General features: G+C 43.3%; 1 protein-coding gene across 6 annotated transcripts in view; it reads left to right on the top strand.

Annotated features, from left to right (window-relative positions):
* Positions 1-16521, top strand: part of LOC131955886 (golgin subfamily A member 4) — a 53218-nt gene that overhangs the window by 29247 nt on the left and 7450 nt on the right. For all 6 annotated transcript variants that reach the window (XR_009388911.1, XR_009388914.1, XR_009388913.1 and 3 more), the window contains exons 20-31: positions 1357-1468; positions 2490-2645; positions 3168-3398; positions 4543-4683; positions 5524-5674; positions 8071-8236; positions 9453-9548; positions 9643-9931; positions 10183-10386; positions 11891-12049; positions 12739-12833; positions 16159-16270. Coding sequence is in view for 2 of the 6 variants with exons in the window: in XM_059320200.1 (XP_059176183.1) it covers positions 1357-1468; positions 2490-2645; positions 3168-3398; positions 4543-4683; positions 5524-5674; positions 8071-8236; positions 9453-9548; positions 9643-9931; positions 10183-10386; positions 11891-12049; positions 12739-12833; positions 16159-16270 (1912 nt within the window). In the remaining 4 variants the exon portion in view is untranslated. The remainder of the gene's footprint in view (positions 1-1356; positions 1469-2489; positions 2646-3167; positions 3399-4542; positions 4684-5523; positions 5675-8070; positions 8237-9452; positions 9549-9642; positions 9932-10182; positions 10387-11890; positions 12050-12738; positions 12834-16158; positions 16271-16521) is intronic.

The following is a 16521-nucleotide window of genomic DNA, read 5'->3' as shown; positions in this document are numbered from 1 at the left end:
TCTATACAGATAACTGACCACATGTCTATACAGATAATTGACCACATGTCTATACAGATAACTGACCACAAGTCTATACAGATAACTGACCCCAAGTTTATACAGATAACTGACCACATGTCTATACAGAAAACTGACCACATGTCTATACAGATAACTGACCACAAGTCTATACAGATAACTGACCACATGTCTATACAGATAACTGACCACATGTCTATACAGATAACTGACCACATGTCTATACAGATAACTGACCACATGTCTATACAGATAACTGACCACATATCTATACAGATGACTGACCACATGTCTATACAGATAACTGACCACATGTCTATACAGATAACTGACCACATGTCTATACAGATAACTGACCACATGTCTATACAGATAACTGACCACATGTCTATACAGATAACTGACCACATGTCTATACAGAAAACTGACCACATGTCTATACAGATAACTGACCACATGTCTATACAGATAACTGACCACATGTCTATACAGATAACTGACCACATGTCTATACAGATAACTGACCACATGTCTATACAGATAACTGACCACATGTCTATACAGATAATTGACCACATGTCTATACAGATAACTGACCACATGTCTATACAGATAACTGACCACATGTCTATACAGATAACTGACCACATGTCTATACAGATAACTGACCACATGTCTATACAGATAAGTGACCACATGTCTATACAGATAACTGACCACATGTCTATACAGATAACTGACCACAAGTCTATACAGATAACTGACCACATGTCTATACAGATAACTGACCACATGTCTATACAGATAACTGACCACATGTCTATACAGATAACTGACCACAAGTCTATACAGATAACTGACCACATGTCTATACAGATAACTGACCCCAAGTTTATACAGATAACTGACCACATGTCTATACAGAAAACTGACCACAAGTCTATACAGATAACTGACCACATGTCTATACAGAAAACTGACCACAAGTCTATACAGATAACTGACCACATATCTATACAGATAACTGACCACAAGTCTATACAGAAAACTGACCACATGTCTATACAGATAACTGACCACAAGTCTATACAGATAACTGACCACATGTCTATACAGATAACTGACCACATGTCTATACAGATAACTGACCACATGTCTATACAGATAACTGACCACATGTCTATACAGATAACTGACCACAAGTCTATACAGATAACTGACCACATGTCTATACAGATAACTGACCACATGTCTATACAGATAACTGACCACATGTCTATACAGATAACTGACCACATGTCTATACAGATAACTGACCACATGTCTATACCCCAGACGCCTGGACCAAGAGAAAACAAACCTGGAGACAAGATGCCAGCTGTTGCAGACAGAACTTGACAACAACAAGCAAGATGTTACCATGACAACCAAAGAGCTGACCATAAAGGTCAGTCTCTTACATAACGAGTCCCCCCCCCACCCCTACAGTGACTCCCTCAAGTTGTGGCTCTCATTAATTAATTAGAGGACACCTTGAATTGTTTGATTTAAAATAAAAAATACCAGCATAGCATGTCGGGACCAGGTGGGTTGTATGACTGAAAGTCAGGACCAGATGGGTTGTATGAAAGTCAGGACCAGATGGGTTGCATGACTGAAAAAAGTCAGGACCAGATGGGTTGTATGACTGAAAGTCAGGACCAGATGGGTTGTATGACTGAAAGTCAGGACCAGATGGGTTGTATGACTGAAAGTCAGGACCAGATGGTTGTATGACTGAAAGTCAGGACCAGATGGTTGTATGACTGAAAGTCAGGACCAGATGGGTTGTATGACTGAAATTCTGGACCAGATGGGTTGTATGAAAGTCAGGACCAGATGGTTGTATGACTGAAAGTCAGGACCAGATGGGTTGTATGACTGAAAGTCAGGACCAGATGGTTGTATGACTGAAAGTCAGGACCAGATGGGTTGTATGACTGAAATTCTGGACCAGATGGGTTGTATGAAAGTCAGGACCAGATGGTTGTATGACTGAAAGTCAGGACCAGATGGGTTGTATGAAAGTCAGGACCAGATGGGTAGTATGACTGAAAGTCAGGACCAGATGGGTTGTATGACTGAAAGTCAGGACCAGATGAGTTGTTTGACTGAAAGTCAGGACCAGATAGGTTGTATGCTGGCACTGCAAGCAAAGCCGGAGGCGGAGAGTTTGCTTTGACTTGTAGCTTTATGGTCGGACTGGTCCCAACAAGCCTCTTGGTCTGGTCTGGTGACGTGTTGGTCTGGTCTTCCAACCCTGACTGGACAGTCTGCTCGACAGGTCAGAGGTCAGCTGAGGGTCGGGTAGGAGTGGGGGGTTACGCAGTGGTCAAATTACTGCTTTACATGATACTGTTGATTCAAAAAAATCTTTAAATAAATCTTGTTACCATGTTCATATTTTTATGACCTGTCATTGGTGTTAGATGAAAGAAAATGCTGCCACTTTGGAAGTAAATAAGATGTTATTACAAGAACAGTCTGAGCTGCAGAAAAAACTGGCCACCACAGATAGCTTGTTGAGCCAAGAGAAAGACAGAGTAGCCAAGCTTAAGTCAGGCGTGAAAACCTTCATTCAGCAGGTAGTTATCTTTGTTTTCTTTCATCTGTAGGCACCTCAGTTTGTTGTTGATATTTTTGTAGCAAGGTCATATAATATAATTTATTTTGGTAGTAGTTATGCCTTTGCATTAAATCATTAGATGTAAATATTGTTTGCATTCAATCATTAGCTGTAAACATTGCCTGTATTCAATCATTAGCTGTAAACATTGCCTGTATTCAATCATTAGCTGTAAACATTGCCTGTATTCAATCATTAGCTGTAAACATTGCCTGTATTCAATCCTTAGCTGTAAACATTGCCTGTATTCAATCATTAGCTGTAAACATTGCCTGTATTCAATCATTAGCTGTAAACATTGCCTGTATTCAATCATTAGCTGTAAACATTGCCTGTATTCAATCATTAGCTGTAAACATTGTATTCAATCATTAGCTGTAAACATTGCCTGTATTCAATCATTAGCTGTAAACATTGTTTGCTGTAATGTCACCAGATTGTAATCAAAATATAAACATTGGTTGCTGATATTTTGTTTAAGATTGAGGAGTGTGAAGGGACACAACTCTCCAGCACTCTGGCACTACAAGAGAAGGACAGCTGCATCACAGACCTGCAGTCACAGATAAAGAAGATGAACTTTGAACTCTCTAAGATGGAGGAAAAAGAGCATGAGTACCAGACTCAAGTGGCTTCTCTGTCACAGGAAGTGAAGTCTTTGAAAGAGAGTACAGCAGTCATGGCCTCAAGGATAGAATCTAAAGATGCTGAGGTAAGCATACAAGTTGATATACAGATAGAATCTAAAGATGCTGAGGTAAGCATACAAGTTGATATACAGATAGAATCCAAAGATGCTGAGGTAAGCATACAAGTTGATATACAGATAGAATCCAAAGATGCTGAGGTAAGCATACAAGTTGATATACAGATAGAATCCAAAGATGCTGAGGTAAGCATACAAGTTGATATACAGATAGAATCCAAAGATGCTGAGGTAAGCATACAAGTTGATATACAGATAGAATCCAAAGATGCTGAGGTAAGCATACAAGTTGATATACAGATAGAATCTAAAGATGCTGAGGTAAGCATACAAGTTGATATACATATAGAATCCAAAGAGCATGCAGCTCAGTTATAGCATTTGATACTTTGCTGCATGGGGAGATATGTCACTTTACACTAGACATGACAGCTGCAGATGTCACTTTACACTAGACATGACATTAGCTGCAGATGTCACTTTACACTAGACATGACATTAGCTGCAGATGTCACTTTACACTAGACATGACAGCTGCAGATGTCACTTTACACTAGACATGACATTAGCTGCAGATGTCACTTTACACTAGACATGACATCAGCTGCTGAGGTCACTTTACACTAGATATGACATTAGCTGCAGATTTCACTTTACACTAGATATGACATTAGCTGCAGATGTCACTTTACACTAGATATGACATTAGCTGCAGATTTCACTTTACACTAGATATGACATTAGCTGCAGATGTCACTTTACACTAGATATGACATTAGCTGCAGATGTCACTTTACACTAGACATGACAGCTGCAGATGTCACTTTACACTAGACATGACATTAGCTGCAGAGGTCACTTTACACTAGATATGACATTAGCTGCAGATGTCACTTTACACTAGACATGACATTAGCTGCAGATGTCACTTTACACTAGATATGACATTAGCTGCAGATTTCACTTTACACTAGATATGACATTAGCTGCAGATGTCACTTTACACTATATATGACATTAGCTGCAGAGGTCACTTTACACTAGACATGACATTAGCTGCAGATGTCACTTTACACTAGACATGACATTAGCTGCAGATGTCACTTTACACTAGACAAGACATTGTATAAGTGCCATGCTGTGGTTCCAGTTGAGGGAGATGCAGGCAGTGTCCCAACAGCGTAAAGAAGATCTGTCGGCTGCTGGCCACAAACTGGACATGTTGTCACATGACCACCACCTGCTCACACAGCAGCTCAACACACACAAGGCAGCAGAGGACACTTTAAAGGTTGGTCCACTTAATCAGTTGCAGCACTTTAAAGGTTGGTCGACTTAATCAGTTGCAGCACTTTAAAGGTTGGTCAACTTAATCAGTTGCAGCACTTTAAAGGTTGGTCGACTTAATCAGTTGCAGCACTTTAAAGGTTGGTCGACTTAATCAGTTGCAGCACTTTAAAGGTTGGTCAACTTAATCAGTTGCAACACTTTAAAGGTTGGTCGACTTAATCAGTTGCAGCACTTTAAAGGTTGGTCGACTTAATCAGTTGCAGCACTTTAAAGGTTGGTCGACTTAATCAGTTGCAACACTTTAAAGGTTGGTCGACTTAATCAGTTGCAGCACTTTAAAGGTTGGTCAACTTAATCAGTTGCAACACTTTAAAGGTTGGTCGACTTAATCAGTTGCAGCACTTTAAAGGTTGGTCGACTTAATCAGTTGCAGCACTTTAAAGGTTGGTCGACTTAATCAGTTGCAGCGTTAGTCAACCTTGCAGCTGAGTTAAATTCATCAACTTAATCTTTCGTTGGTAGAATATGGTCTATTAATACTTTATTCAAGTCAGTAGTTCCAGTGATGTTGTAATTAGTCGGTCCAGTGGTCTACAGTCAGTAGGTCCAGTGGTCTACAGTCAGTAGGTCCAGTGGTCTACAGTCAGTAGGTCCAGTGGTCTACAGTCAGTAGGTCCAGTGGTCTACAGTCAGTAGGTCCAGTGGTCTACAGTCAGTAGGTCCAGTGGTCTACAGTCAGTAGGTTCAGTGATGTTGTAGTCAGTAGGTCCAGTGGTCTACAGTCAGTAGGTCCAGTGATTCTGTAAGACTCTCTACTACTCCCTTATAATTTCCATGACAGAAAGAGTTAAAAAGTTGGCAAGAAAATGAAAAAGAGCTGAAAGACTTGCTTGGCAAGGTCACAGCAGATCTGGAGCTGAACAAGGGGCAGCTACTCTTAGCAAGAGAGACAATGCAGCAGATGAAGTTAGAAAAGGAAACGCTTCAGAAAGGTAATACAACAGAAATATATATATATATATATATATATATATATATATATATATATATATATATATATATATATATATATATATATATATATATATATAAATATATATATATATATATATATATATATATATATATATATATATATATATATATATATATATATACATATATATATATATATATACATATATATATATATATATATATATATATATATATACATATATATATATATATATATATATATGTTACGGTCAAAGCCCGAAGTCGGCCAATGCTAGGATTGGCCGGCCAATCCGCGCATTGGCCAATATCGCCTCCCATAGGTCGGTCAAAGTCCGAAACTTTGCTTCATTTCGGCCTTTGGCCGGCCAATCCGCAGACTGGCCATTGTGGACCGGCCAAAGTCTGAAATAGCTCTTGATTTCGGTCTTTGGCCGGCCAGTCCCGGCCAGTCCGCGGACTGGCCATGGTGGACCGGCCAAAGTCTTAATTAGAAGATCATGAGCAGATTTTGGTTTTTTTATGCCGGTAGGATCATGAAATTAAGTCTTTATTGATTATTAATTAAAGTAAATGACAGAAACATTCAAATTTTTTATTGTACTATAGTCTCAATCAATCAATATTATCATTTGTTACTACAAGTTGAACTTTTATGGCATTTAGAATTACATAGCAGCTTGTTATTTTTACACTTGCAGCGATTTGTTGTACACTTGGTTGTGCAATTGCAGCGAGTGTAGCCTTGGCCCCCAGTCAATGATTGTGAAGATGCGATGAAGATGCGATGGTTCGTAGTGATTTTTCCTCAGTGCCAACTGACGACAATAAGAGCAGTTTTTCGTGAAGAATTGAAAACTCACTTCTAGCATACAGTTGTTTTAGAACACCATGTTCCGTTCCTAATTTGTAGAAACCGCCCTCGACGCTCATGACAACTGCAATCACGCTTCGGGGATCACCGCGACCTCTGTCAACATCTGGAACACGGATGCGTACATTGTCACCTACTTCAACATCTTTAAATTTTGTATTTGATGTTTTAAGCATCTTAGCACCTTGATTTTGCAAGCCAGTATGAGCTGCTGACCTGTGTTCCATGATGTCTTGTTTGTTGTGACACAATCTGCAGGTAATGTTCCCTCCGTACCCTTCGTCTGCTTCATTGGGTATTCCACAAATAGCATGCACATCGTTGCCATAGGATCCACAAGAATGAGCTGCACTACAATGTTTTTCACAAACTATACAGAATCTATTGGCCACATTATTGTCACGCAACTGGTCTGGACGTTCCGCCACGGCAGCAGATGTGTTAGCTGAGGATGTCGTTGCATTTATGGCAACCTCCATTTCTTGTTCAATGTTTTCAAGATCTTCCTCAGTAACTATTTTATTGAGAGCCTCTCTTGGTAGATTTGAAGTGCTAAGTCCCACTTTTGCTTTGCATCCAAACAAGGCTTCGTATGGTGATTGTTGGATTCATTGATGAAAAGAACGATTTTTCATAAATTAAATGAATTTGAGACTCTCAGCCCAATGAGCTGATTCATTTGTTTGCATCCATGTCATCATCTTGTTTTAAACATCTAGGAACGCGGAAAAGTCTTTTGAATGTTCCGTCTTGTTGCACGTGGTCGGTGACGCCGACTGTCTTTGATTTTGTTCTTTGATGATTGTCTCACCTCGTCATCATGGAGGAGGCTGTCACATACAGCTGTAGCCCATATATGGAAACTAACATGAATTTACATTTTTTTCTTTTGACAGCCATTTGCTATGTCTGTCTCATGGTCTGACGGCCTTTTTGATCCATGTCACCTTGCATATAGAATGCTATACAAACAAGAGCTAAACAATACGTTACTCACAATGAAACCGCACCCAGAATAATTAAAACGCGATCACAACTTAGTCTAGATACAACATTGGCCAGGACATCCCGGCCAATGCGCGCATTGGCCGGCCAATGTACAAAATACGGTGTCAAGTTTAAGTACTTCGGACTTTGGCCAGTACGTCCCGGCCAGTGCGCGCATTGGCCGGCCAATGTACGAAATACGATCTTAGTTGTAAGTTCTTCGGGCTTTGGCCAAGAGAGCCGGCCAATCCGCGCATTGGCCGGCCAATCCGGGGTTTGGCCGCACTTCGGGCTTTGACCGTAACATATATATATATAGGTAATCTGTCATTTTAGGTATGTAAAATCGCACGCGGCTAGTAATTACTACATTACTAGTCGCGGACAATTTTACATACCTAAAACGATAGATTACCATATATATATATATATATATATATATATATATATATATATGTATCAATATTGCCTATTGTACCCCCCACCACCAACTTTGTGTCTAGACTGCTAAGTGTTACATTGTCTTGCCAGATTACCATGAGGCCTGCAGAAGGTTGGGGGAGAAAGAACAGACACATGCTGAGGTCATTAGGTGCAAGCAAGAGGAGATCAGCCAAGTGAAGGGAGAGAATCTCAGGCTGAGTGAGCACATCAGCAGTCAGAGGGCTCATGCTGACCAAAAGTCCTTGACCTTGAGGTAGAGATTCTAATCTTCACCAATTAGTGACCTTGAGGTCCTTTGTACACTTTGTTCTGTGGCCTGTTTGTCCTGTGGTATGTTTGTCCTGTGGTCTGTTTGTTCTGTGGCCTGTTTGTCCTGTGGCCTGTTTTTCCTGTGGTCTGTTTGTCCTGTGGTATGTTTGTCCTGTGGTATGTTTGTCCTGTGGTATGTTTGTCCTGTGGTATGTTTGTCCTGTGTTCTGTTTGTCCTGTGGTATGTTTGTCTTGTGGTTTGTTTGTCCTGAAGTATGTTTGTCTTGTGGTATGTTTGTCCTGTAAGCTGTTTGTCCTGTAGTATGTTTGTCCTGTGGTATGTTTGTCCTCTGGTATGTTTGTCCTGTGGTCTGTTTGTCCTGTGGTATGTTTGTCCTGTGGTATGTTTCCCCTGTGGTATGTTTCCCCTGTGGTATGTTTGTCCTGTGGTATGTTTGTCCTGTGGTATGTTTGTCCTGTAGTATGTTTGTCTTGTGGTATGTTTGTCCTGTGGTATGTTTGTCCTGTAGTATGTTTGTCCTGTGGTATGTTTGTCCTGTGGTATGTTTGTCCTGTGGTATGTTTGTCCTGTAGTATGTTTGTCATGTGGTATGTTTGTCTTGTGGTATGTTTGTCCTGTGGTATGTTTGTCCTGTAGTATGTTTGTCCTGTAGTATGTTTGTCTTGTGGTATGTTTGTCCTGTGGTATGTTTGTCCTGTGTTCTGTTTGTCCTGTGGTATGTTTGTCCTGTGTTCTGTTTGTCCTGTGGTATGTTTGTCCTGTGGTATGTTTGTCCTGTGGTATGTTTGTCCTGTGGTATGTTTGTCCTGTAGTATGTTTGTCTTGTGGTATGTTTGTCCTGTGGTATGTTTGTCCTGTAGTATGTTTGTCCTGTGGTATGTTTGTCCTGTGGTATGTTTGTCCTGTGGTATGTTTGTCCTGTAGTATGTTTGTCATGTGGTATGTTTGTCCTGTGGTATGTTTGTCCTGTAGTATGTTTGTCATGTGGTATGTTTGTCTTGTGGTATGTTTGTCCTGTGGTATGTTTGTCCTGTAGTATGTTTGTCCTGTAGTATGTTTGTCTTGTGGTATGTTTGTCCTGTGGTATGTTTGTCCTGTGTTCTGTTTGTCCTGTGGTATGTTTGTCTTGTGGCCTGTTTGTCCTCTGTTATGTTTGTCCTGTGGCCTGTTTTAATGTTCATGTTTCTGTCTTCCCCAGTAAAGAGTTGGAGATGTTGAAGCAGCAGCTACAAGACAAGGATGAGGAAATTCTCAACTACAAACAGAGCATCCAGAGGCTAGAGCAAGTTCAAAGGTCAGGCAAACATTCATAAGGTCACTGTGGACATGTTTAGGGCAAATATTGGACTTGTGTGAATATTAATGATTGCCATTTTCAAACATTTCAGTCAAAGTAAATCCCAAGAGCTGACTATACACGAGCAGTCCCAGTGGATGGAGGAGAAGAGGCTGGTCATGGACTCACTGTACAAGCAAATATCTGAGCTCAAGCAGGAAAACTCCCAGCTACAGGAGAAAATAGCCAAGAAAGTTGTGGTCATTCTTGACCTGCAGGATAAGCTGCGCAGTAGTGAGGAGGTCAGCGACAGGCAGACAACAGATCTCAGGCACACCATTGAAGGCATGCGCTACAACTACCAGTATGAGAAGAAGACCATGGAAGATTCTTCTACACATGTATGTGGCTAGTGTGGACATTCTGATTGGGGGGGGGGGGGGGGGTGGTGAGGGATTGATTGTAATAGTGGACATTCAAGTGCTTGTGTAGATTCTGATGTTTTGATAATTTGATTGTTGTGTTGTAACAAACCATGTAACAGCCAGCACATGACAGGCATATACCCTGTTCTCTCTGCTGTGATTTAAAACTGGGGGTCCAATAGACTGGTTTATAGTCAAGTCTACATGCTGGATTTTTCTTTTGTCAGATGGAGGAAAATTTGAAGAAAATGGCAGAAGAGCTGAACAAACAGAGAGAAGTCAATGAAAGTCTAATAGAACAGCTGCAGAGTAAAGAGGAGAAATTAAATGAATCAAATCTACAAATAAAGCAGTTTGTTTCCTCACAGAAAATAGCTGATGACAAACTGGGGCAGTTAAAGGAAACAATTGAAGACCTGAGGGCCAAAAAGGTTTGTTCAGCTATGGGAGCAACATTACACATACAAGTTCACACAGAGAAGATGCTTGAAACATTACACATACAAGTTCACACATAGAAGATACTTGAAACATTACACATACAAGTTCACACAGAGAAGATACTTGAAACATTACACATACAAGTTCACACAGAGAAGATGCTTGAAACATTACACATACAAGTTCACACATAGAAGATACTTGAAACATTACACATACAAGTTCACACATAGAAGACGCTTGAAACATTACACATACAAGTTCACACATAGAAGATACTTGAAACATTACACATACAAGTTCACACATAGAAGATGCTTGAAACATTACACATACAAGTTCACGCATAGAAGACGCTTGAAACATTACACATACAAGTTCACACATAGAAGACGCTTGAAACATTACACGTACAAGTTCACGCATAGAAGACACTTAAAACATTACACATACAAGTTCACACATAGAAGACGCTTGAAACATTACACATACAAGTTCACACATAGAAGATGCTTGAAACATTACACATACAAGTTCACACAGAGAAGATGCTTGAAACATTACACGTACAAGTTCACGCATAGAAGACACTTAAAACATTACACATACAAGTTCACACAGAGAAGATGCTTGAAACATTACACATACAAGTTCACACATAGAAGATACTTGAAACATTACACATACAAGTTCACACATAGAAGATACTTGAAACATTACACATACAAGTTCACACATAGAAGATACTTGAAACATTACACATACAAGTTCACACATAGAAGATGCTTGAAACATTACACATACAAGTTCACACATAGAAGGCGCTTGAAACATTACACATACAAGTTCACACATAGAAGACGCTTGAAACATTACACATACAAGTTCACACATAGAAGATGCTTGAAACATTACACATACAAATTCACACAGAGAAGATGCTTGAAACATTACACATACAAGTTCATGCATAGAAGGCGCTTGAAACATTACACGTACAAATTCTATTTTAGATAACAGTTGCAATGTTACATGTATAAACCATTTGTAAATGTAGTCAGTCACTCGTCAAGGTTGACGTGGATTGTAAGTCTTGAGGTGCATCACGATTAAATGTTGACATTTGTCCCCATCAAATGTTGACAGTTGTCCCCATCAAATGTTGACAGTTGTCCCCATCAAATGTTGACATTTGTCTCCATCAAATGTTGACATTTGTCCCCATTAAATGTTGACATTTGTCCCCATCAAATGTTGACATTTGTCTCCATCAAATGTTGTCAGTTGACCCCATCAAATGTTGACATTTGTCCCCATCAAATGTTGACAGTTGTCCCCATCAAATGTTGACATTTGTCTCCATCAAATGTTGTCAGTTGACCCCATCAAATGTTGACATTTGTCCCCATCAAATGTTGACATTTGTCTCCATCAAATGTTGTCAGTTGACCCCATCAAATGTTGACATTTGTCCCCATTCCATTTGTCACACAGTTGTCATGGGAAGAGAAGGCCAGTGGTCACCAGCTTGCTAGAAAGAAAATGGAGATGGAACTTGCCACAGTCAAAGATCAGTTGAAGGGCCTTTCCCTCAAACTTCAAGCTTCAGAAGTCGCTTTAAAAATGAGTGAAGAGAGGAACGAAACCATCAAGGTTTGGATATGTTTGAAATTATTAACCTCAGCTCCTACATGTCCCACACACAGCTCCTACATGTCCCACACACAGCTCCTACATGTCCTACACACAGCTCCTACATGTCCTACACACAGCTCCTACATGTCCCACACACAGCTCCTACATGTCCCACACACAGCTCCTACATGTCCCACACACAGCTCCTACATGTCCTACACACAGCTCCTACATGTCCTACACACAGCTCCTACATGTCCCACACACAGCTCCTACATGTCCTACACACAGCTCCTACATGTCCCACACACAGCTCCTACATGTCCCACACACAGCTCCTACATGTCCCACACACAGCTCCTACATGTCCCACACACAGCTCCTACATGTCCCACACACAGCTCCTACATGTCCCACACACAGCTCCTACATGTCCCACACACAGCTCCTACATGTCCCACACACAGCTCCTACATGTCCCACACACAGCTCCTACATGTCCCACACACAGCTCCTACATGTCCCACACACAGCTCCTACATGTCCCACACACAGCTCCTACATGTCCCACACACAGCTCCTACATGTCCCACACACAGCTCCTACATGTCCCACACACAGCTCCTACATGTCCCACACACAGCTCCTACATGTCCCACACACAGCTCCTACATGTCCCACACAAAAGTTCTCTCTCACATCACCAGAGAGAGTTGTCCCACCACCAACAACTGTTGAACAGCTACAAGCACCAATCCAGCAGCAAGTTTCACCAGCTTAGCCTCGACTTCAAACAGCAAGTGTAGGTCCATTTCTGCAGTTCTACATCTGCCTGTGTGTCAATACCTACCTTTGTGTGTCTGTACCTGCCTGTGTTTCTGTACCTGCCTGTGTGTGTCTGAGACCTACCTGTGTGTCAATACCTACCTGTGTGTGTCTGTACCTACCTGTGTGTCTGTACCTACCTGTGTGTGTCTGTACCTACCTGTGTGTCTATACCTGCCTGTGTGCCTGTACCTACCTGTGTGTGTCTGTACCTACCTGTGTGTCTGTACCTGCCTGTGTGTCTGTACCTGCCTGTGTGTCTGTACCTGCCTGTGTGTCTGTACCTGCCTGTGTGTCTGTACCTGCCTGTGTGTCTGTACCTGCCTGTGTGTGTCTGAGACCTGCCTGTGTCTGTACCTGCCTGTGTGTCTGTACCTACCTGTGTGTCTGTACCTGCCTGTGTGTGTCTGAGACCTGCCTGTGTCTGTACCTGCCTGTGTGTCTGTACCTACCTGTGTGTCAATACCTACCTGTGTGCCTGTACCTGCCTGTGTGTGTCTGAGACCTGCCTGTGTGTGTCTGTACCTGCCTGTGTGTCTGTACCTGCCTGTGTTTCTGTACCTACCTGTGTGTGTCTGTACCTGCCTGTGTGTTTCTGTACCTACCTGTGTGTGTCTGTACCTACCTGTGTGTCAATACCTACCTGTGTGTGTCTGTACCTACCTGTGTGTCTGTACCTGCCTGTGTGTCTGTACCTACCTGTGTGTGTCTGTACCTGCCTGTGTTTCTGTACCTACCTGTGTGTGTCTGTACCTGCCTGTGTGTTTCTGTACCTGCCTGTGTTTCTGTACCTGCCTGTGTGTCTGAGACCTACCTGTGTGTCTATACCTACCTGTGTGTGTCTGTACCTACCTGTGTGTGTCTGTACCTGCCTGTGTGTCTCTACCTGCCTGTGTTTGTACCTGCCTGTGTGTCTGTACCTGCCTGTGTGTCTGTACCTGCCTGTGTGTCTGTACCTGTGTGTCTGAGACTTGCCTGTGTGTCTGTACCTGCCTGTGTGTCTGTACCTGCCTGTGTGTCTGTACCTGCCTGTGTGTCTGTACCTGCCTGTGTGTCTGTTCCTGCCTGTGCCTGTACCTGCCTGTGTGTCTGTACCTGCGTGTGTGTCTGTACCTGCCTGTGTCTGTACCTGCCTGTGTGTCTGTACCTGCCTGTGTCTGTACCTACCTGTGTGTCTGTTCCTGCCTGTGTCTGTACCTACCTGTGTGTCTGTTCCTGCCTGTGTCTGTACCTGCCTGTGTGTCTGTACCTGCCTGTGTGTCTGTACCTGCCTGTGTGTCTGTACCTGCCTGTTTGTCTGTACCTGCCTGTGTGTCTGTACCTGCCTGTGTGTCTGTACCTACCTGTGTGTCTGTACCTACCTGTGTGTCTGTACCTACCTGTGTGTGTCTGTACCTACCTGTGTGTCAATACCTACCTGTGTGTGTCTGTAACTACCTGTGTGTGTCTGTACCTACCTGTGTGTCTGAGACCTGCCTGTGTGTCTGTACCTGCCTGTGTGTGTCTGTATCTACCTGTGTGTGCCTGTACCTGCCTGTGTGTCAATACCTACCTTTGTGTGTCTGTAACTACCTGTGTGTGTCTGTACCTACCTGTGTGTCTGAGACCTGCCTGTGTGTCTGTACCTGCCTGTGTGTGTCTGTATCTACCTGTGTGTGCCTGTACCTACCTGTGTGTCTGTACCTGCCTGTGTGTCTGTTCCTGCCTGTGTCTGTACCTGCCTGTGTCTGTACCTACCTGTGTGTGTACCTGCCTGTGTGTCTGTACCTGCCTGTGTGTCTGTACCTGCCTGTTTGTCTGTACCTGCCTGTGTGTCTGTACCTGCCTGTGTGTCTGTACCTACCTGTGTGTCTGTACCTACCTGTGTGTCTGTACCTACCTGTGTGTGTCTGTACCTACCTGTGTGTCAATACCTACCTGTGTGTGTCTGTAACTACCTGTGTGTGTCTGTACCTACCTGTGTGTCTGAGACCTGCCTGTGTGTCTGTACCTGCCTGTGTGTGTCTGTATCTACCTGTGTGTGCCTGTACCTGCCTGTGTGTCAATACCTACCTTTGTGTGTCTGTAACTACCTGTGTGTGTCTGTACCTACCTGTGTGTCTGAGACCTGCCTGTGTGTCTGTACCTGCCTGTGTGTGTCTGTATCTACCTGTGTGTGCCTGTACCTACCTGTGTGTCTGTACCTGCCTGTGTGTCTGTTCCTGCCTGTGTCTGTACCTGCCTGTGTCTGTACCTACCTGTGTGTGTACCTGCCTGTGTGTCTGAGACTTGCCTGTGTGTCTGTACCTGCCTGTGTGTCTGTTCCTGCCTGTGTCTGTACCTGCCTGTGTGCCTGTACCTGCCTGTGTGCCTGTACCTGCCTGTGTGTCTGTTCCTGCCTGTGTCTGTACCTGCCTGTGTGCCTGTACCTGCCTGTGTGTCTGTACCTGCCTGTGTGTCTGTTCCTGTCTGTGTCTGTACCTGCCTGTGTCTGTACCTGCGTGTGTGTCTGTACCTGCCTGTGTCTGTACCTACCTGTGTGTCTGTACCTGTCTGTGTGCCTGTACCTGCCTGTGTGCCTGTGTGTCTGTACCTGCCTGTGTGTCTGTTCCTGCCTGTGTGTCTGTTCCTGTCTGTGTCTGTACCTGTCTGTGTGCCTGTACCTGCCTGTGTGCCTGTGTGTCTGTACCTGCCTGTGTGTCTGTTCCTGTCTGTGTGTCTGTTCCTGCCTGTGTCTGTACCTGCCTGTGTGTCTGTACCTGCGTGTGTGTCTGTACCTGCCTGTGTCTGTACCTGCCTGTGTGTCTGTACCTGCCTGTGTCTGTACCTACCTGTGTGTCTGTTCCTGCCTGTGTCTGTACCTGCCTGTGTGTCTGTACCTGCCTGTGTGTCTGTACCTGCCTGTGTGTCTGTACCTGCCTGTGTGTCTGTACCTGCCTGTGTGTCTGTACCTGCCTGTGTGTCTGTACCTGCCTGTGTGTCTGTACCTGCCTGTGTGTCTGTACCTGCCTGTGTGTCTGTACCTGCCTGTGTGTCTGTACCTGCCTGTGTGTCTGTACCTGCCTGTGTGTCTGTTCCTGTCTGTGTCTGTACCTGCCTGTGTGTCTGTACCTGCCTGTGTGCCTGTACCTGCCTGTGTCTATACCTACCTGTGTGTCTGTACCTGCCTGTGTGTCTGTACCTGCCTGTGTGTCTGTACCTGCCTGTGTGTCTGTACCTGCCTGTGTGTCTGTACCTGCCTGTGTGCCTGTACCTGCCTGTGTCTATACCTACCTGTGTGTCTGTACCTGCCTGTGTGTCTGAGACCTGCCTGTCGCCCACAGTGAGTCAGAGAACAAAGAACAGATCAAGTACCAACAGGAGGCCCACAAGTTGTCTGTAGCCCTGGAGCAGACCAGGGAGTTGCTGGCTGATAAAAACAAGGAGAACCTCAAGGTAGGATTGATATGGTTTACAGGACAGCATAAGGTCCACTTGTTGCCCAAGTCATGTAGCAATTAGCTCAGGACAGCATAAGGTCCACTTGTTGCCCAAGTCATGTAGCAATTAGCTCAGGACAGCATAAGGTCTACTTGTTGCCCAAGTCATGTAGCAATTAGCTCAGGACAGCATAAGGTCTACTTGTTGCCCAAGTCATGTAGCAATTAGCTCAGGACAGCATAAGATCCACTTGTTGCCCAAGTCAT

The sequence above is a fragment of the Physella acuta genome, unplaced genomic scaffold (genome assembly GCF_028476545.2).
Source record: "Physella acuta isolate Inbredline_101_S28 unplaced genomic scaffold, ASM2847654v3 ptg000079l, whole genome shotgun sequence".
NCBI lineage: Eukaryota > Metazoa > Mollusca > Gastropoda > Physidae > Physella > Physella acuta.
This window is presented reverse-complemented; position numbering and strand designations above follow the sequence as displayed.